Source organism: Hevea brasiliensis, chromosome 4 (genome assembly GCF_030052815.1).
Source record: "Hevea brasiliensis isolate MT/VB/25A 57/8 chromosome 4, ASM3005281v1, whole genome shotgun sequence".
NCBI lineage: Eukaryota > Viridiplantae > Streptophyta > Magnoliopsida > Malpighiales > Euphorbiaceae > Hevea > Hevea brasiliensis.
Window position 1 is genome coordinate 114,422,077 of NC_079496.1, and position 22,065 is coordinate 114,444,141.

A 22,065-nucleotide genomic window follows, 5' to 3' on the forward strand; every position below is an offset into this window, starting at 1 on the left:
AAAATTTCTACTGCACCTAAAGTTGGAAATTGACAGCAAATCCATACTGTGGACGGTCACGTCAGGAGGAAGAAATTATATAGTATTCTATGTTAACATGATATGAAATGATATAAATAATGAATAGACACATGAATAAATGTATAATTATTATTTAAAAAAATTACAAGGCAATTATAGATTTTAAAATATATATATATATATACTCACTATTTTACTATATAATTATATATATATATATATACTCACTATTTTACTATATAATTTTTAGTCAGAAGGGAATTTTTATTAGAACTGTGTCTCGATTTCGATTCGATTCTTTATAATAATCAGAACTAGAATCGAACTTTAGTTTTTTCAATTTTTAGAACCAAAAGAAGAATAAAATTTTGGTTCTAATTTCGGTTCGGTTCGGTTCCATGTGCTTTTAGTTTTAATTTTGATTCTGATTCGATTCAGTTATCGATTTCTACACTCAAAATTATAGTATTATTATATTATTTTTAAAAGAATAAAAACAATTAATATTTATAATATCAATAAAAATAATAGCAATAATATTAAAATAGTAATAGTAATATTAAAATAAAATATTAATAAAATAACATAAATGTAACAACTTATTTAAGAGAAATACGAAAATTAAACTAACAATTCTCACATAATAATAAATAGGCACATAAGTAAATGTATGATTATTATTTAAAAAAAACAAGGTAATTATAGATTTTAGTACTCACCTGTATGTGTGTATGTATATGTGTGTGTGTATATACTCACCATTGAATTGTCATTTCATATAGGAAATCCTATATGAAATTACTATTTTACTATATAATTTCTAGTCAGAGGAGGATTTATAATAGGACTGTGCGATTTTGATTCCGATTTGGTTTTTTGTAAGAACTAGATTTAGAACCAAACTTTGGTTATTTCATTTTTTAGAACTAAAAGATAAATTAAATTTCGGTTCTAGTTTCGGTTTGGTTTTATGTGCTTTCAATTTTGGTTCGATTCAATTTTCAGTTCCAATTTTGATTATGACTTAATTCAGCTATATCGGTTTTTACACTTAAAATTATAGTATCATTATATTCCTTTTAAAAGAATAAAAACAATTAATATTTCTAATATCAAAATATCAATAAAAATAATAGCAATAATATTAAAATAGCAATACTAATATCAAAATAAAATATTAATAAATTAGCATAAATATAACAACTTATTCAAGAGAAATACTAAAATTAAACTAAAAATTCTCACATAAAATACAAGACAATATCAAATATCTATAATGTTGGCACCCAGTAGGGATAATTCAGTGAACCAACATTTTGCCCAGGTCCCTGTGACCCATGGAGCTTAGACTGTTATACAATAAAAGATTAGAGTTGTGCCTCTGCTAAAAATTTAAACTTTTAGTACGATGGTAAACGTTCGATTTTACAATTAGTTCCACAACCAAAGTAATAGTTTGAATCCCTGGCAAGTACTGGGAGTGAATTGTTGGCAATAAGTGGGGATAGTTCAGTGAACTAGTATCCTGCCCAGATTCTTTCGACCTATGGCGCTTAGACTGTTATACTATAAGGGTTTAGAGTTACACCTCTGCTAAAAGCTTAAACATTTGGTATGGTGTTAAGCGTTCGATCCTACACATAATAAGTTGTATAATATTTTCATCCAAATTATAAAATAATAGCAAATCAATAATTATAATATGAGTTAAAATTAATGTATCCTAAACCAAGAGTACAAAATTATATTTTTTGCTTTAAATAAAATTTTTATTATATTTTCAATCAAATATTTAAAATTAAAATTTAATTGGACAATATACAAATTTTACTAATTTAAATTTTAATTCAGAATAAGAAGTATTAAAATAAATTTAATTTAATATAGTAAATGTTGTTTATAAAAATTTTGTAAATTATAATTAGAATTTTTTCAGATTAAAAATAAGATAACTAATGTAATATTAAATTTAGCAGATTCAATTATTAACGTTGACTCTTAAATATTATTTTAGCTCATACTCTTCATTATGACTACATACCTCACAAAATATTTTATTTGGATCGCATCATTGACATTTTGAGTAGGTCATAAATTAATCTCATAAAATCACACATATATTAATTAAATCACTTCATAACATATACTTTAATAAATATATTATGCTATATTATATATATTTTTCAATTATATAATGTTTAACAAAAAAAATATGCTACGTGATGAAAATGTAATTTATTAAGATAATTAATGATTATAAAGTAATTTAATATATTTATAATTAAAAATAATAAAAATTAATATTGGGTTATATACTTATAATTAATAATAAATTAAATTATATATATAATTATTTTAATGTGTATAATATATATAATTTTATTAAAATTATAAAATATATGTATAGAATTAATTTTTGAGTTTGATTTCAATTTAATTTAAGTTCGATTCTTAATAAAAAAATTAAAATCAAACTAAAAAGATAAAATAATTTCTTTAATTTAATTCGACTCAATTCTTACTATAACAATTTTTTCTAATTTTAACTCAAATTAATTCAATATTTCAATTCAAATCAGATTACCGTAAATCATGCAAAGTTCTAATTTATGTAGAGCATCGGTGATTGCACATCGAAACACGAGGCACAGTTTTTTAGGTTGCGCATGTAAACGTGGCAATTGATGGACTGTCAAGGAGACAGCTGGATATATGGTTTTCACACTAACTATATAGCTACCAAACTAACTATAAACAACGCCTTCCCCCCAGCGAGGGGAGAGTTAAGCTCATACCCAAGTAGAGAGGAGGAGGAGCTCCCCATTTCCCCAAAAAGGCAAGAAAAAACCGATAAACATAGCAAAGACCAGCGCCCGAAACACAGAAACACCAACACCTTGTTTGGAAAAGCTTTTAGGGGGAAGGAAAATAAAGAGTGAGAAATGAAAAATATTTTTTTTATTATTATTATTTTTGCTCTTGTTGAGAAAATAACAAGAGTTATTTTCTCTCATTTCCTTATTTAAAGAAAAATAAGGAAATGTTCTAATTATAATTTATTTTTTTTTATTTATTTTTTTCTTCCTTTTTTTTATATCCAAACAGAGTCCGCAGAATTCCCGTGTAGAACAAATTTTTTAACATGGTCCTCTTTTTAAGTTAAGACAACTTAAGTTGTGCACTCTTAAACACCCTTATTATCCCAATCCCTCACAAACTTCTTCCATTCTTTTTAAATTTATTTTTAAATTTAATAATCTTTCTTTATTAATTAAATTTGCAAAGAAAAGCCTAATTAATTAAATTTTAAAAAAATCTAATCTTGATATGGGAAAATAAGAATTGATGAAAAGATGGCGTGGTGGGCTGCTGTTGTCAAGTGAACAAAAATGAAACAGTGCGTTGGATTGTTAATAATACGGTGCGTAACAAGGAAGAAAAAGAAGGAGGAAGTTTGTAGTCATTGGAAAGGAATGACAGAAGTAGTTAAGCAGTTGTGATGATGGCAGCTGAAGCAGGACACGTGGCTGGCATAGCGTGCGTCCAGCTGAAGATCCGGTGTGCCAACGGTGAAAAAAAGGTGTCAATCTTAACTTATTAAAATCAGTTAATTTATAAATTAAAAAATTATTGTAAATAAATTAATTGGCTTATATTTTTAGAGATTATAAATTGAAACAAACACCTTTTAGTTAGGTTAATTAATTTATTTTAATTTTTTTTAAAAAATTATAAAAATAGCGAAAGATTAAGATCTGAGACTAATTTTAATAATCCAGTTATAATTTTGCTACAAATTTTGGATGCAATATGCTGATTATCAAATTGCATCTGACAGTCTTCTATTCTTCTCCACACACTCTCCTCATCTTACACAACATAACCCGAGATAAAATATGAAAACGAAAAAGAGTGAGAAAGAATAGAGAACTATATGGACTACCCTGTGTTCTAAAATTCAACAAGAGATTATCATGTGGCAAAACTTTATCAAATTATTTCAGGGGCTGATATATATGATTTTTGTGTGATATTTCCAATCTCCAACTGCTTGGTCATCCATTTAGCATCATTACATTCTGGTGCCTGCATTGCTAACAGAGGATAAGATGATCACCATCTCTAATGAGCTCTAAATCGTCAATTTCGGCCCCGTCTTTGGTTAGAATTTTGGTGGGGATGAATCCAAATTTTTTCGCACCCATATCTAGTAGTTCTTCAAGTGACTTTGGCAACAGAATAAGCTTTCCGGCAATTTCTCCTTTTTCTGGGCAACTAATGGTCACTCTTGCTGGATAGCTCAAACTTGGAAAACCAGCAGTCCCTCTTGGAGATGCAATTATTTCACTCTCACCTGCCCAGATAGAAAATTTAACTTTCTTTAAGCAAAAATAGTTAAAATGTGATGAATTGTTAATTAAAAATACATTATGAAATATGTTAATGCTGACACCAGCCTGAGTTATTCAAGATCAAGGACCTGAATTTTGTATCTTTCTAGAAATTTGACCTTATAGTTCACTTTCTCCAGGCCATGATCAGCCATCGACTAATTTAATTATTTGTTATTGTTTATGCAATTAAAAAAAAATGGTTTTTAAAGATTATTCATTCCAATAACTTACCAATTGACTATGGTCTATATATTCTTGCATAATTCTATCTCCATTAACGTTCCATTCTTTTGATTTCTCTAATAGTCGGCACATGATTCCCATTTTCTTAATACTAGTTATAACTATGATATGGTATTCAATAAAATTAAAGGAGTATCATAAAGTATTGGAAACAGGTGTGCAATCTCACCAGTATTAGCAGCTGACATGATCCCCAAAAGTGAATTTTGGAAAGTGTTAGCGCTTCTCCTCTGACGATTTTCTGTCAGTATTCTAGGGGTTTGCGGCAGAACATCCTGTTTTGAATATGGAGGCATTGCAGGTTCACTACTATACCTTGCAATAGGCTTCCCAAGATGCAGCTTCCCCTGCTGCTGCACTAGAATTGTGGGAACTGGTTTTTTGTTCTTCTCTTGCCTTTTTTGGACCAAAGCTTGAATTTCTTCTTGGCCCTGATGATCTGCCAAACCCCTTGCTGTCCATCCATGAACATCTGGCATATCAACATCAGCTCCTTGGTCCAAAAGGAACTTAACTATTTCAGTGTTTCCTTCGGATATTGCTGTATGGAGTGCTATAGTTCCACTGCTTGTGGGCAGTGTCACATTTCCGCCATAATTAACAATTTCCTTAAGCAAATCCAAGTTATTTTGCTCAATGGCTACCAATGCGAATTGACCCACATCTCCAGAAGACATGGTTGCACCATTGTCTACAAGAAGTTTAACAACAGATTCATGCTTCCCCAGTAATGCTTCCCAAAGAGGAACATTGCCTTCTGAATCTGCATGAGCGGTGGCAGATAGTTGTTAGCTAATTTTTTTACTTGGCACATAACTGACATTCACATTTTACACAACTGTACATACAACTCCAGCAAACCTCACACATATAAATATAACACCAGTGCACGATAAAATGATTCACTTGGTCTTAGACATCAAAACGTCGTTGTAGCTTATAACAGTAAGTCAACAGAGTATGACATATTCTATTATACATAAATTTAGACAGATTACGGATGCCACAATTAGTATAAAGAGCATTCATTTCATTACTCCAGATGGCATCATGAAATAGGAGAATCATTATGATGAATGCAAAGAAAAGACCATACAACATATTAACACGTGCATCAAAGATTCAGGAACCAGGCTTAAAAGAAGGCCAACTAGAGGTCTGCTAATACCTAAACTCCTCCATAAATTGTCTGAACTCTGAATTTAGGCTATAAGTCTAAAAGTGGCACATTTACACTTGCAGGGAAAAAAAAACACTAATTTCCATTGGTTTATGTAATTTCTGAAAAGACATTTGAATACACTCAAAGCTTGGAAGACTTGCCCAAGTATCTTATTGAATTACGCATATATAATTTCACACAGGCATGACAAATCTGGATGAGCTTCATACTTTTAAGGTTATTTACTCACAGAACTGCATTCAAGGAGAACAGCACATTCGGCTTGCTTGAGCACATGCACATAGACAAGAGAGAGAAGAAATAAAGTAAATTAAGTTTTATTCCAGGACACCTAAACTGTATGCAAAAGAAGAGCTGAATGTTTCAGCAAGATCATCCTTCCAAAAAGAAAGACACGCATAAATTAATTCATAGATGATTAACCAGAGAAAAGAATTAGCAGTAGGAAAATTTTAGTAATAAAATTTTCACATGCTCAATGGGGTTCGTTTATATTTACTTATTGGATAAAAAATACCTTTTTTGTTAGGATCAGCTCCATACTCCAAAAGGAGGACCACGCAATGCTCACTCCCATTTGAAGCTGCAATATGCTGTTGTATAGAAGATCAAAGTAAGTTCTAATTCTATACATAAAAGAGAGTCTTTAACTCCATATCATATAAGTGTAACATTGACATTAACATGTAGAAAATTTTTTTATCTCACCAATGCAGTTCGCCCATTCTCATCCAATTCATTTGGATCTGAACCCCGTTTAAGTAACTGATGCAACAATAGATCATCACTTCTCATAGCTGCAAAGCACAAAGTAAGAGGCAGGTCCAGCCTCCCAAAAGCCATCATGCGCTCTGTTTCTATCAGAATTTCTTGCATCATTGGATCGTCCAACTCTTTCAAATGCTACATCAACCGGCAGAGTAGAGTATGGCTAAGAAAACATATCCTCCTTTCATAATAAATATCTTATTCTCTTCATAGAATCTTGTTAAAATAGTTGTAATTTTCAACTAACCCAACTATTATCAAGGCATGTAACATCATGATTCAAATTTCTGTTGGACTGCAGAAGTCCTGGAATTGAGTACTGTCCATCTAATTTCAGCACCAAGCCCACAGAACAGTATAGAATCACTCACTTTCATGCTGAATCTCATTAATTCTAACAAAAAACAAAATTATTTTTCCATTGAAAACAATTTATTAGCAAGTGTTTTCTCTAGAATTTTTCTACATGTACTGTGTTTACCGTCCTCTTCATATTTAAATAAATAACATCATGATTCGAATTTCTGTTGAACTGCAGAAGCCCTGGAATTGAGTTCAGTCCATCTAATTTCAGCACCAAGCCCACAGAACAGTATAGAATCACTCACTTTCATGCCGAATCACATTAATTCTTACAAAAAACACAATTATTTTTCCATTGAAAACAATTTATTAGCAAGTGTTTTCTCTAAAATTTTTCTATATATACTGTGTTTACTGTCCTCTTCATATTTAAATAAACTGGAGCAAAAAAGATGTGCCTGCTCAAGAGGAAGCCTTAAACTAAGCATGGACAACGCATATCAAAAACTGAAAATAAAACAAATGTGAATTGAAAGCAATTATAATATTCATACGGTCAGTAGTTTTTTTATTGCAGCTAGATAAGCAATTACTGCAAGTAAGTAAAATTGTACATACTCTACCTGCTAGAAGCTTTTGAAATGGAAGAAGTTGTTTATGCACAAAGTCAATATATGAAAAAAAAAAATCTTCATAAAAAAAAAGGTGAAAAATAGCAAGAAACAAACAGAATGTTACTTCAATAATGAAAACAATGGCAATGATGAGTATCATAGCATTAATGCTTGAAAACCTTTGCTCACCTGAAGAAGATTGTTCATAATTATTGTCCCATCTCCAACACTTGCCTGTACAATATTTAAAAATGCAGTACGGTTCATACGCAACAACTGACTCAATCGTTTGGTCCGAGCTGTGAACATTTGTGGTTTGTAACAAAGCAAACCAATCTCACCAACAACATCTCCTGCCCTTGCCTCCCCAATAATCTGATATCTTACATGAGAAATGTCATAATACTTATCTTGGTAAGAAAGCTTCCACTACTGCTAGCCAATCTGACCAACAGAAGTGGAGAAGAAAATATCAAAATCATTTAAATCAATAAACTTGCCTTCTCTAATCCCCCTGTTTTCACAATAAGTTCCTGCAATGTAGACAAGTACATAAGAACCTATATCATTAAAAATCTACTTTCCAAGTATAAACAGGCATCACAACAGCAAAATTTGTTGTCATTCAGACTTGAAAATTTGATAGAAACTATCTTTAATTTTTTGGTGGACAAGGGAGATGGGGAAATGTATTCATTTTCTCCATCTCTTTCATTCCAGTTTGTAGGTATTTTAATTTGATACATATCACATAGTTTGGGCTCTTGGAATATAGTGTCCTTGGGGCTTTTCTCCATCTCTTTCAGTCCAGTTTGTAGGTATTTTAATTTGATATATATCACATAGTTTGGGCTCTTGGAATATAGTGTCCTTGGGGCTTTCTATTTGTTTGTATCAAAAGGATCAATGATTTGGGATTTCCCTATTGCCATTGGTCCCTGTCATATTCATACACAGGTTCATAGATGGTGAAAAGAGAATGTCAAGAACGATTGAAGTTCTCGTAGGGAAAAGCCATGCAGCACTGGATATTTACAAGATAAACTTTGCAAGCAACAAGGCTTTCTTTTGAATATGTTGATTCATTTGAGACACTGGAGGTCCACTCTTTTTCCTATTCAAAGATCAGCTCTTTGTTGACCCTATGGAGGAAACCTAAATTCCAGTTCATCTACGTTGACCCTAGAGGAACAAATTAATTTGTTCCATTCTCAACCCTAAAATTCTCAACCTAACCACATGATACAAGAAGAGGGTAGCCAAAGTATGGCAGTTGTGTACTCACCACAGAACCAGTGATCAAAATATACATGTCTGTTGGTGCTTCATTCTGCAAAATCACATCTTCTTTGGGAGGAAAGTACTCTGCCTTCATCTCTGTAACCTTCAATTTCAGCAGTTTCAAGACATAGAAGTAAATTAAAATGTCAAACAAACAAATAAAATTAATTGCCGTATGAAATGCATATTTCCTCCATTTTATGTGTAAACATTAAATAAGGATTTTCCTTCTCAAAGCCAATTATGGGGCAGAAAACATATTTTGCAGCATAAAGATTAAGGATAGAGATATGGATTTAAATAATTTTCCTCATGAATTTAAAATTGAAAAAGACAATTCCATGAAAACTTGATTTAAGATGAAAACAAAAAAATTATGAACTTTTTTTATTTCTATGACAGGAACAAGCCTTAACAGTTCTTCCCAAAACCATTAAAGAAGATGAAGGTGTCGGAATTACCAATTGGAAAAGTAGGTCATTTGATACCCCTCGAAACAAGTACACTTCATTTACCAAGTTATAGAAAAGATAGTTTGCAATGCTTGAGCGAATAGCCTTTGGAAGGGAATCAATAGTCTCTTGCTGATGCAGACCCTCTGAATCAGTTCTGTACTTCAAACTCAAATGAGCAAGCATCTGATCTTGCAGGCGAACAGGTAATTGGTTCCTCTGTGCAAAATTTGATGCAGCTTGAAGAGTATCTCTCTGAAATACCATTAACAACAGTTCGGAATGAAAAAGTAAAAAAAAAAAATCAAGTCGCTCAAAAATCAAATGATTAAGATAAAAATGCATGACGAGTACCTAAATACATCATTATTTCTGAAGTTACAACAATTTGAGAAACAGTAAGTACTAATAGTTCCAAAGCAACATTACACATAGTGGAAGTTCAGCATTCGAAGTAACAGCACATGGGTGGCAAATCAGAACTTTTTAAATAAATATAAAGCTTGTTTATTGGCTAATCACTTATTTACTTATTTTGCAATGCACAGCATCATCAAAAGAGCTTTTGTAGTGTAGCAGAAAATTCATCATAATAACAGCTTCCATGTATAATCAAAACTAAGAATAGTATTTTTCACTGGACACCATTACCATCTGACTTGAAATATTCTCGAGGTAATTTGGAAGTTAATCATCTGATTCAAGTACAAAATGAAAGTCAGAGTTTCCAGTAACTATTATTCAGAAAATCAGTTTGGCCCTGCTCAAAAAGAAATGGTTTCTCCCAAATACCATTTAAGCAATGTACACAATTACAGCAGGGTCATAAAGGGATCAAAATAAAGGAACATTTTACTCACAAATTGCCTTGTTCGACTAGTTGCATGGACAACCAAGTTGGTCATATTTCCAATTAAATATGCTGTCAGTCCAAGATCAAACATCATGTAGCACATTACAAATACCATCTCTCTTTCATTTACTGCATGCAGATCACCATAGCCAGTGGTAGTGAGCGTGGTTATTGACCAGTAAAGTGATGTCACATAACGGACCCACAAGTCCCGCTGCTGAAAGTGTGCCCACACGGACCCAATCCATGTATTTGACGGGTCAGAGTAAGTTAAAGCAAGACGATAGTAAAAGCAGCCAGCAATGTTAATTACAAAGAGGGTAACCTACAAGAACATTAAAATATAATTATTCTCAGACCCAAGAAATTTCACGAAAATAACCAAACATATCTGATAAAAAAATATACTCACACATATGAGTTTCGAGCATCGAACCCAAAAGTAGCTATAGTTCTTATCTTTTTCCAATCTGATACAGTAAAAAATGAGGACAATGAGAACAGTTTCGATTCCAGTAAAAGTGCATGTTTAGGGGGAGTGGGAGGTGTGAATAAAAGAACAAATTCGAGCCTAGCACCTATAGAAAGGCAGGAAAAATGAAATCCTTGTCTTAACAATTATATTATCAGTATAGCAAATAACCATAAAACACTATGAAAGCAAGGACCGGAGAAGTAAATAAACAAGAAAATGCTTTGTGTATTTACTCACCGTAGTGAATAGTGATGTAGTGATTAGAGAAATGTGAATAAACAAGCATGGTAAATGTAACAACATAAAATATAATTATATAAATTGAATAAATCAAATATAGAAATTGAATACTAAAATATGAAAAGTGAATGAAACATATGAAAATTTTATAATAAAAAGGTGACTCACGGTGATACGTAGCAAAGCCCAACAACCAAAATATTCAATGTGAAACAGTATTCAGAGAATAAGGAAATTCTGAGTTTACCTTGCAAAAAAGCTACTAACTCTCCTTAGACGCCAGAGGCGAAGCATACTAAAGTATCCATATGACTGAAGTCTGTCAGGCAATATGGACCTGACAAGTTCAGAAGGAATGGTGGAGATTACATCAAAGGCCAGCCAGGTCTTTGCATACCTGAAACCAATCTTCTTTGGATTGTCAACCAGATTATAAGTAAATTTATCGAGGTATGCCACAAAGAAGGTCAAAACAATGTCGATGGCAAAAAATGAATTAACAACATTATCCATTATAGCAAGAGGACCAGTTGGCCTCTCAAGGAATCCAAATTCAAAAGGAGACGCCCATGCCGTGTAAAATACTAGAAACACCAGGAAAGTTTCCCATATTCTGCAAAAAATTTAAAAAAAATCAAAAAGACGATAAATCCAATTGAATAATTTCTTTTTCATATCAAATTTACTAAAAACAATATCAATTACACAACAACAGCTAAGCCTTAATCCCAAACTAGTGGGGATTAGCCATATGAATCCAGCTCCATTAGACGCCATATAGATTAAACAATTGAAAAAAAAATATAAAGAAAACTCTCTTAGTCTTGAATCCAAACATGAAGAAACAATGCCATTGGTCTCTCTTTCATAAACATTGTATTGTAAAATTGAAATCAATGAGGAAAAAACCTGTAACGGGGATCGAAGGGAGAGATGATGAACGGACGGAGCTCGATGCGGCGATTGGAGACAGCGTTCTTACCGAGAGAAGGAAGAATTTCACCAGTAAGACTAAAATAGCTCCTATCATCTCTTGTGTATTTGTCAATCTCTTCATCATCGTGACCTCCCATTCCTTTTCCTCCTCCTTCTGGCAATCCTTGTCCACAATAAAGCAACCCCGTTCCCTTTCTCTTCATCGAAATTGCTGTATTTCTCCCACCAAAAATAGCTTATAAGGGATTTGATTCACTCACTCATTTCCCTCTGAACTTTTCAATTTCCTCTTCATTTGTATGCTCTCTCTGTTTTCGCTCTGCTGCAGTTGCGGTCGTTAGTCGTTACGTGCCTCGCGTCGAGCTGCTTGTTTCTGTTTTTTCAGTTGCACTTTACGTTCCTCCAAAAGAATAAAACTGCAACTATTCAAATTACTCTCGTGCCCCTCTTTTCCTACACTATTACTTAATCCCACTGCTATAATCCACGGTTAAATGACACAGAATAATTATTGTAATCTAAATAAACTCAATTTTTAGAATGATTATTTGATATAATTATTATATATAACAGTTAATAAAATTAATTAATATATAATAATGTTGTACAGGGTTATTTTTTTATTTTTTTCATCGAAAAAATTATTATTTAATTTTTTTATTTTAACAAAATTAATTATTTAGTCTCTATATTTTAAAAAAATATATCGTTTAGTCTCTAAACTTTCATTAAATTATTTAATCCATCTATCAATTTTTTACTAGTCAATATTAGTTAACCTATTATTTAATCTCTATATTTAAATAAACTAATTAATTAGTTCCTATATTTTGAAAAAACACATTAATTAATCCTGTAATTTAATTTTATTAACTATTTAATTTCATAATTATTTTTTATATCCAAATTACCTTAATTTTTTCTTCTTATTTCCTTTTTATCCTTTCTTATTTCTTTCTCTATACTTTTTCTTCTATACCCACGCCTTTCCCCCTCTTATTCGCTATTTGTTTTCATCTATTAATTAAAATGGTGTATGCTGTTATACCAAAAAAAAAATAATCAACTTTTTTAAATTTTTAAATAATTAAGAAAATTTATTTCTAAGCAGAGAAAACATAAAAATGATATTCAAAGAATTAAATTTTTTTTTAAAAAAAAAAGCAAATTAAAATTTAGTTTACACATAGCAAAATTTTTATTTTTATCTAAGAATATATTTTTTAAAACATATGAACCAACTAATTAGTTTTATTAAAATAGAAACACTAAATAATAGTAATTTTCAAAATGTATGAATCAACTAATTAATTTCTTTAATTTAGAGGGACTAAATAGTAGTATGAATAATATAGATAACGAAAAATTTGACAAAGAGACTAAATAGTTTAATTGAAATTTTTATAAAGACTAAATAATATATTTTTTAAAATATAAGACTAAATAATTAATTTTATTAAAAAACAAAAATTAAATAATTGGTTTCATAATTTTAATTTTATAATGGTTAACGTAATAAACATGTTAAATTGTTATTTTATTCAATTGTTATTTTAGAGAGAACACTAGCTCTTGGTGGATTTAGTTTTGCTAAGAAGATGGGTTCTTGTCCAATTCTTCAGGCTTAGTTGGTGGCATTGCATGCCTGAGGGCCTAAACCTAGCTTGGAAAAAGAGGTCTGAAGTGGTTAGAAGTTGAAAGTACTAAATTTGCCTCCTGTTAGTGTTTGTTAAATTTAGAGAAAATGTTGATCAAGTGATAATTTAATTTATTTTAATTTATATTTATATAAGTAATTAAATTATTTAATACACTAAAATGATTAGTCAAGTCAATGTTATAATTCTACTAATTATATTCACCTTTTAACTTTTGTTTATTCTCGATGTGGGACTTAAATTCTCAAAACTTCCCCTTAAGTATAATTACATAATTGTCACTCGATAATTAGTTAGTATTAACCCAATACCAGTCAAGTATACAGCCTTATAGATAGTTGAAACCCACAATCCAAGATGACCTTTGATACTATATTAAATTAGGAGAGAGTATTAGTCTAATAATAATTTAATTCATTTTAATTTTAACTTATATAAATAATTAAATTACTTTACACATCTTTACCAAATCAATATTATAATCCAACTACTTTTATATTATCCTTTAATTTTATATTTTTTCGACTTAGGATTCCAACAATGTCCAAAGCTTTAATGCTCATGTAGGATTCCAACAATGTTCAGAGTTTTATATTGGTATAACAACTAAAAAGTTAAAAATTTTTCAGAGTTTTATATTGGTATAACGACTAAAAAGTTTACTCTAAAAAAGAAAGTTAAAATGTTAATAATTAAAAATATTATTTTTTTAATGATATTGTTGTAATTCTAAATTAATGACTTTTAAAAAATTATATCATCAAATATTTTAAATCATATGTTAAAAATAAAAAAAAAAGTGAAAAATTCACAATTAATAGGTTAAAAGCTAAAAGTTTACTATTAACATAATGATATGCAAAATTTCCTCTCTCTATCTCGTGGAGAGAGAATTTTTTCTTGCCAGTTTTTTTTTTTTTTTTTTTTTTTTTGAGGCGCTTAGTCTCTATTTTTACCGTTCAGTGCTTTTCCTTATCCCATCTGGATGAAGAAGACCCTCCTCATCTTCCTCGAAAGTAGGTTTACTCTCCTTGCTTTTGAGCGGGGTTGTATACATAAATAAGATTGGTATTCCTTTTGTAGTGTATTGCTGCAAATTGGAGAGTGTATGGTTAGATCCACCGTTAATGTTGGGTTTGATTTGTCCAAGGCATTGCATGCAAGCCAGAAGCTTTAAAAGCAAACAATCTACTGAAATCGTCTTGTTGTAAGTGCCTCTTGTTGCTTGTGGTTCCTTGGCAGTAGGCATTACGGTCTGGGTGGGTTTCCTTATTTGGCCCGCGAAATCTCTAAAAGCATTACCCACCATGAGGTGGCCGACTCTTGAAGGTTGAAAGGGAACTGAAGAGCTCTATGCCATTCCTTTCTGGTTGGCCTTCCTTGTACTTCCATGACTCTGCGATTTCGTTGGATTGATAGAGCTCACAACCTTATTCATCAATCATCACTTGTGTTGATCATTTTATGGTTTCCTTGAAATGGCTATTGCCTTGCATGAACCTCTATGCTCCTCGGCGTCTTCAGTTTTCACCGATGAATGTCCACAATGGGCGATGGCGACAACGGTCCAAAAGTTGTGGTTTGCATTTCTCGCCTAGCTAGGAATTGGGTAGGGGCTTGGGCCTCTAGCTGATTTATACCTGTTGGACATGTTATTTCTGAAATTTATGCAATTAAACTCTTTTTACTTTGAATTCTGTAAAGTTGATTTATGCAATTAATATATATATATATATATATATATATATATATTAATTTTGTATAAATTTGGACATAAATATTAAAAATTAATAGATATATTTTGATATAAAATTAGATGTACATTTTTTTGAAATTTAAATTTCTTTTATTGCAGAAATCTAAATCTAAATTTTAATTTGAATTTTCGATTTGTCGGGAGTGGAAAAAGAGAAAATATTCAGAAAAATACGACGCCGTTTCTTCACACCCCAAATTTTGAAAATGTCGTTTCGCAGCTATGGTGTCCGAGAAAATATAGAGAGGCAGCAGCCGGAGGGCAAAAGCTTTAAAGTTTTGCACAGGCAGAAATAGAGAGAGAAAGGAGAAGGAATCAGAGTGGCAAAATGTCGACGTTTTTGCAATCATTTCTAGATCCAAGGAAGAACTGGTTCGCGAAGCAGCACATGAAAGCTCTCTCCAAACGTCTCCGCAAATATGGTTACGATTTTGGAAACCTTTTTTTTTTTTTTTTTTTTTTTTTATCTTCCTAATTCCAATTCATGCAAACTCATATGTTGAAGTTGATGTTTTATGCTCATATTTGAATCGTAATAGGGCTCCGATACGACGATCTTTACGATCCGTACTACGATCTGGACGTGAAGGAGGCGCTTTATCGACTCCCCAGAGAGATTGTGGACGCTCGTACCCAGCGTCTCAAGCGCGCAATGGACCTTTCCATGAAACACGAGTACCTTCCCGAGGACCTCCAGGTTTCATTATTTTGCTACTAAATCTCTATTCTGGTTTTGGGATTTTAGGTATTTTGATTGATTCTATCAATGTGTGCTTATTTACGTATCTCATATCTCAGTTCCTGTATTGGTGGTCACTGGGCGAGGTTATATTTGGGAAAAAATTAAGATGAAAATGCTTACTCTTTGGCATCAAAATCTATATAATTAATAGCAGGTTTTGAGAATAATCGACCAAGACTTAGGGTGCGTTTGGATTGAGGTTGAAGGGGGTTACCCTTTAAGAGGTTAATTATTAAATTTCTTTAACCTTGTTTGGTTGGCCTGATTCTTTAAGGGGTCCAATTCTGTAACTTCAATCCACATGCATCCTTAGGATTACAAACTTGAAATTACTTTATGCTTGTTTAATGGAGCAACTTGCCTTGGCTTGAGGTTATTAATTTAACAACACTCGTCTTTGGTTAAGGCTTCATCAGGGTATTTTGTGTGTGCACTCGTTTTAAAATGTGTTATTTAAGTATACATGGAGATCTTACAAGCATCTATTTACTTTCTTTGCACTTTTGAAGGCAATGCAAACCCCTTTCAGGACCTACCTTCAAGATATGCTGGCTCTTGTAAGTTGTTTTGAAGAATTCATGTACTTTGTCTACTAAGTTATTTGCCTTTTTATTCAAGTGGTTTCTGGTTAACACCTTTAATATATGATTCTTCCCTGTATGACTTCTAATCGATTATAACTGCTTTGAATTTTCAATTGCAATACCTATAAATAGTAGGTAAATGATGCTGTTATGTATTTTGTGGTTGGTGCACAGTGATACAATGAGTGAAATTAGAACATGTAATGTTTGATACAGACGGTAATGGAGCATAATGGAATATGGATATTGACCAAAATATTCATAAATAAAAAACATTGTATTAAAATGTGACACTTTATATATTTTTTCCCAATATATGGTGGTCATCTGGTCATAGCCAAGATCTACACGATGAGTTTCAATCAGTTGCTTTTGCGTTCTGCTCGCGGTCATAGACGGAATAGAATAATAAACATCAAGCTTCAAAATGGCCACCTGCTCATGAAGGTCAACGATGTTAGTGTCGTCGACCTGCTGCTGCTCACTTGCTCCACCAGAACAACTCCCCCCCTCCACAAAAAAAAAATAAAAACCAAAAGTGCTACATGCCGGCCTGCCCCCTTACTGGCACTTCAACTTGAATAAAGCACTCTCCTTGGCACTTGATCAGAATTTACTTAATAATTTTATTTAAGTTTTGTATCCATTAAATATTTTATATGCAACAAACATTGAACCTGATAGAACTAGAAGATCACCACTTTCATTGGCAATGTTCCTTTGTCAGGCATTGCATTTGACATCACCAGGTTGAGTGTTTACCTTCAGCATCATCGCCAATCATAATATCAACCTTGGCTAGGATTGCCCAAATCACATAGATTGACATTTTGAGTGTCAATCTTAACTATGAGCTGACACCATTTACCATATATTGGGAAAACTTTTGAAAGTTTCATCTTTTGGTTTTTTTTTTTTTTTTTTTTAATAATTTATGCATATTTTGATCAATAGCTCTTGAATTTGATGGAATGAGTACCTATCCATTATTCTATTGCATTTTACAACACGATAACAACTAAGCCTTAATCTCAAACTCATTGGAGTTGGCTATATGGGTCTTTTTTCTCCATTTAGCTCTGTTTGAGATCAATTCTACATCAATATTCAAAATTTCTAAATTTTTTGATACTACTTCTCTCTGCATCATTCTAGGTTTCCCGCTTTTCCTCCTCATTCTTTACACTATTAATTTATCACATTTCCATATAGGAGCATTTGATAACATTAGACATGACCAAACCATCTTATTTGATATTCTCTTCACTCTTCTATTGCACTTCATTTTGATCTTACAAAAATATTTGGCCTTTTGTTTGTGTCCATTTGCCAACTCAAAGTGGATTTTGTAATCCACACTAATAGTTATTTCCTATTATATTACTGAACAGTTTGCTTATACGTTATATCTTGTTATATTTTGCACTTGTTGGTTCTATCTAATGGCCATAGACTAAAGTAAAATGCCTGTTGCATGTATCTATTGAAGCCTTCATATTTGCAGCTTTGTTACGTGACAAAGCTAAGGTGTCATATGTGGCAACTCCCAATAATCATTATTATATCATCATAATAATAAAATAAAATAAAAATTCTCAATATTTTGTATTAGTTCCCTTCGTAACATGAAGATCAATCCAATTGTAAGATGAAAGTTGTTTATTTGAGTAAGATTGACATCATTTTTTGCAAAGCATTGTGCATCATTACAGGATAATAAACAAATGAGCTGGTCTGAGTTATGGTTTGATTGCTCACCTAGGCATTTTTCTAGGTTTACTTCTTGCTTTGTTAAGTGACACATTCATTACAAGAGATGCCAAAAAGGTAATGTGCCCAAGTATGCAGGCATTGTTAAAGTTGTTTGTAAGAAATGCACGCTTAACTTTTACTTAAAGATTTGTACTTCTGAAGAATGAATTCAATTTAATGGTTAACCTACCAACAAATATGAAAGGTATAAAGTTTTGTCTGTCATGGTTGCAGGTGAAGAAGGAAAAAGCTGAACGTGAGGCTTTGGGAGCTTTGCCTCTCTATCAGCGCACCATTCCTTAAGAGCTTCTTAGCATTCCCTTGTAGCTTTTGCTCATGGGAGTGAATTTCTTGTTGACGGCTTATTTCTATGTGGTAAAATGTTGCCATAGCCGAAGGGTGATGGATTATGTATCTGCTTTATAAATTTGTTTTGCCAATCATTCGTGCCAGAGGTTGAATTGTGTTAGTATGTGATTATCTTGTATTGGCATTTTTCTAATAATCAAGCAGAGCCAAATTTTAAGTTTCCTTTTATGCTTAACCACTATAATGACTGTTTGTCTATAATGCTAGATTTTTACAAGTAGATCTCTCTCGTGTTAGTACGAGATTATCTTGTACTGGCATTTTTCTAATAATCAAGCAGGGCCAAATTTGAAGTGTCCTTTCATGCTTAACCACAATAATGACTGTTTGTCTATAATGCTAGTTTTTTAGAAGCAGTCGCAGCTTTGCCTGGAAAGAAGGCCATGAGTGCATGGCATGGGGTCGTTTATGCCTCAGGAGCCAGAGAGAGGACGGGGAATTGCACTTCACTACCCTGTTTAGAATATAAAATTTTATAAAAATTTAATTCAATTGATTATTTTCTAGTTAATATCTATGTTTGAAATAAAAGATTTCAATTCTTTTTAAATTTTATTTTCAATGTGAAGCATGATTTTGTGAGATTTCAGTTGAATTTTTTTCTTGATAATGATAACTTTTCTTGCTTATTTTAAATGAAACCTACAGGAGTGACTGAAACTTTTGGAGAAACTTTGATCTACAATGTTCAATGGAAATTGATTTCAGACCATATCAGATGAACTGGTAGCCAAATTCATGTCCGCAAACTTCCCTTTCATATTTACAAAGCATGTCTCTATGAGCAAATACGTTCATGTTCATTTGCTTTCTTGAACCTACCGTGAGGGTGACCTTTTGCATGCGTGTATTAACAGTCTATCTGTTGTCTTTGTGAGCAGTCAACATAAATAAATGGCTGTCAAGAAAAAGGTATACATTGGTAGTGGCAGCTGCTGGTGGCCTACTATACCCGTATTCACATTACGTATATAAAGATCCAAAGCAATTTTCTACTGCATGATCATCAGGATTCTGGAGCTCTTCTGAAGCCAATGTCAACAGTATTTTTTTTTTTTTTTTTTTTTTTTTTTTAAATCTTGGAGAAGAAGTTGCCAAGTGGAGAACATGTTGGCCTATGGAAGGTCAATGATATTTTTTATCCCATTATCATTTAGGTGACTAAATCAGGAATTGAAGATGAAATTTGGTTGCAATTCTATCTCCAAATGGACATTTCCATGTGATAACATGAACCCATACTTTAATGAGAAGACATCATATTTGGACTTTTCCTGCTTCCTCTCATGCAATCTCGCTCTCTTTGCTACTCAGTACAAAAGTTGCTGTCAGTCTTTCTTTGGCCAGCAGTAGCCCTTTGTTCCTCTTTGTCTTTTATCTTCAACTATTTTCTTAATTAATCAAGATAATTCTTCTAGATTCATAGATTTCTCCCTTTTTTTTAATGAATCTATATACTTCTCTCTCCTTTAATGAAAATAATCATTTATGCCTTTTGTTTCTATTATTTTGATGAGATTTTTAAGATTTGAAGAAGAATTTCTCACCTGTTTACAGCATCTATATGCGCAAAGGTGTATTAAAAAAAAATTTTTTTTTTATTCCCCAAATATCTTATCTTATTTAAGTTTTTTTATATGAGAATAAATGTATAAGCAAATTGTTATTTATCTCCAATTATACTATGATTATATTAATAAATCTTTTATCTTGCAAAAAAAAAAACAAAAAGAAAACATTAATAAGAAGACTATCCTTGCAATAATACACCATCGTCCTCCTTGTCTCAACACTATAGCCATTAACTCCTCAAAATGTATCAATTGGGAAATTAAGAAAATTACAAAAAAAAAAAAAGAATAATATGTCGCTCTCGCACACCTATATAAAATAAATATAAATAATAGAGTTTGTTAGCATGGACACCGACAATAAAATTAAATTTTATATTATTATAATAATTATTTTTAAAATTATGATGCTATTGTGAGCTTTTGAAAATCAATCTAATATGCCAAGTTAGCCTAGCAAGCTGAGAAAATAGTAAGGTTTGTAGTCTATTGTGTAGCCACTCCATCATTCAAGTTAAAAATGTGATTGAGAGTAGAAAATTGATTAGAAGAAAGCTACAGTAGAGAATTTGGCTAAATAAGCATATCTAATTAATGGTTAGTTCTCATATTTATAGATTAAAAGCTAAATAATTATTGTAACTGTTTGTAATGATCTCGAATATTCGACTAATATCCTAAGATTTTCTCTTACAAATCGTCCTTATCATTGACTGATATTGGCTGATGCTTCATACTGTTGATGCTTAGTCTATCAAGTGAGTGTCTATCCTTGTTTTATCATCTTATTTGTATTCTTTCAACTCTACAAGTCCGAGTATTTTTTAATTCGATTTGAGTTATCCAAGTTTTATTTTGCTCAGTCTGAGTAGTTTATGCCTTATTTGCTCAGTGTAATTAATTCAAAAATGATATAATATTCTGACAGTCACGTTAAATTTTTCAATTAATTATTAATTATTTAATTTGATTTTAAGTGGGTAGCATTAATTATAAAATTTTAAATAGGTACAATTAAATAAAAAAAATAAAAAATAACTTCTGTTAAGTCCAAAAATCTTGTGAATAATAAGATGAAAGGGGAATACTGTAATGACATTGAAAATTATGAATTTGCAATCATCAAATAATGAGTTTAACGAAGACCCAAAAAAAAAAAAAGAGTTTAACAGTGCATCGTATAATTCGCCTCAATAATATGCTGAAAAGCTGGAAGTTCTCGGAACTTGTCCGTTGCAAGTTACAGGAAGAGGCGGTGCGACATTCTTATCAGGAGACAACCTCATTTAATGGAAGCTCATGTGGACAGCTTAGTTACCTTACGATAATAAAATGAGAACTGTTGTCTTTTATTAATTAAAAATTAAATTTATTTATTTTAAATATATTAAATTAATATAATATATATATATATATATATAAAATTAATAATCTTCATATTTTAAAATTAAGAAGAAAATTTATATCGATTTTAATATAATATTAAAATTTCTGTTTTTTAAATATATTAATTAAAAATATTAAAATTAAAATATTTTAATAATTATAAAATAAAAGTCAAATATTTTTATTAATCAACAATCGATAACAACTCTATCTAAATCTCACAATTTTATGATTAATTATATTAATTACAGTAAAATATATATATTATGAATTATTTTTTATTTTTTTTATTATTAATCACTGTTCTGAGTAAATAAAATTCAAAAATTTTCAATTTAATTTTGAGATTTCAATGGTAATTTATCTCAATTTGAAAGTTAAGATATATAATTTAAAATTAAAAACTTTTTTAAATGAGAAAATTAAAATATTTGATTATAAATTTTTTAAATTAATATCAATATCAAACAAAATCTCACTCGAT

At 31.1% G+C, this 22,065-nt stretch overlaps 2 protein-coding genes across 2 annotated transcripts; one reads left to right on the top strand and one right to left on the bottom strand.

Annotated features, from left to right (window-relative positions):
• Positions 1 to 4,093: 4,093 nt before the first annotated feature.
• Positions 4,094 to 12,113, bottom strand: LOC110654070 (potassium channel AKT6-like). Its single transcript, XM_021809944.2, is given in 13 exon segments — positions 4,094 to 4,120; positions 4,122 to 4,375; positions 4,828 to 5,421; positions 6,359 to 6,434; positions 6,550 to 6,744; positions 7,716 to 7,901; positions 8,027 to 8,059; positions 8,812 to 8,910; positions 9,269 to 9,514; positions 10,120 to 10,437; positions 10,525 to 10,582; positions 11,075 to 11,440; positions 11,737 to 12,113. Coding segments are annotated over 13 exon segments (2,682 nt in total). The 5' UTR covers positions 11,967 to 12,113.
• Positions 12,114 to 15,397: 3,284 nt separating this feature from the next.
• Positions 15,398 to 18,786, top strand: LOC110654069 (cytochrome b-c1 complex subunit 7-2, mitochondrial-like). Its single transcript, XM_021809943.2, has 4 exons — positions 15,398 to 15,599; positions 15,717 to 15,874; positions 16,429 to 16,476; positions 18,490 to 18,786. The coding sequence occupies exons 1-4, from the start codon at positions 15,506 to 15,508 to the stop codon at positions 18,556 to 18,558; spliced, it is 369 nt and encodes a 122-aa protein (XP_021665635.1). The 5' UTR covers positions 15,398 to 15,505; the 3' UTR covers positions 18,559 to 18,786.
• Positions 18,787 to 22,065: the final 3,279 nt, after the last annotated feature.

What these genes read in the sequence shown, in the direction of transcription:
- LOC110654069 (XM_021809943.2), top strand. Translation starts at nt 15,506, where the DNA reads ATGTCGACGTTTTTGCAATCATTTCTAGATCCAAGGAAGAACTGGTTC. An exon ending in CAAACGTCTCCGCAAATATG is followed by an intron (nt 15,600 to 15,716) that starts GTTACGATTTTG and finishes GAATCGTAATAG; the next exon opens with GGCTCCGATACGACGATCTT. An exon ending in TTCAAGATATGCTGGCTCTT is followed by an intron (nt 16,477 to 18,489) that starts GTAAGTTGTTTT and finishes TCATGGTTGCAG; the next exon opens with GTGAAGAAGGAAAAAGCTGA.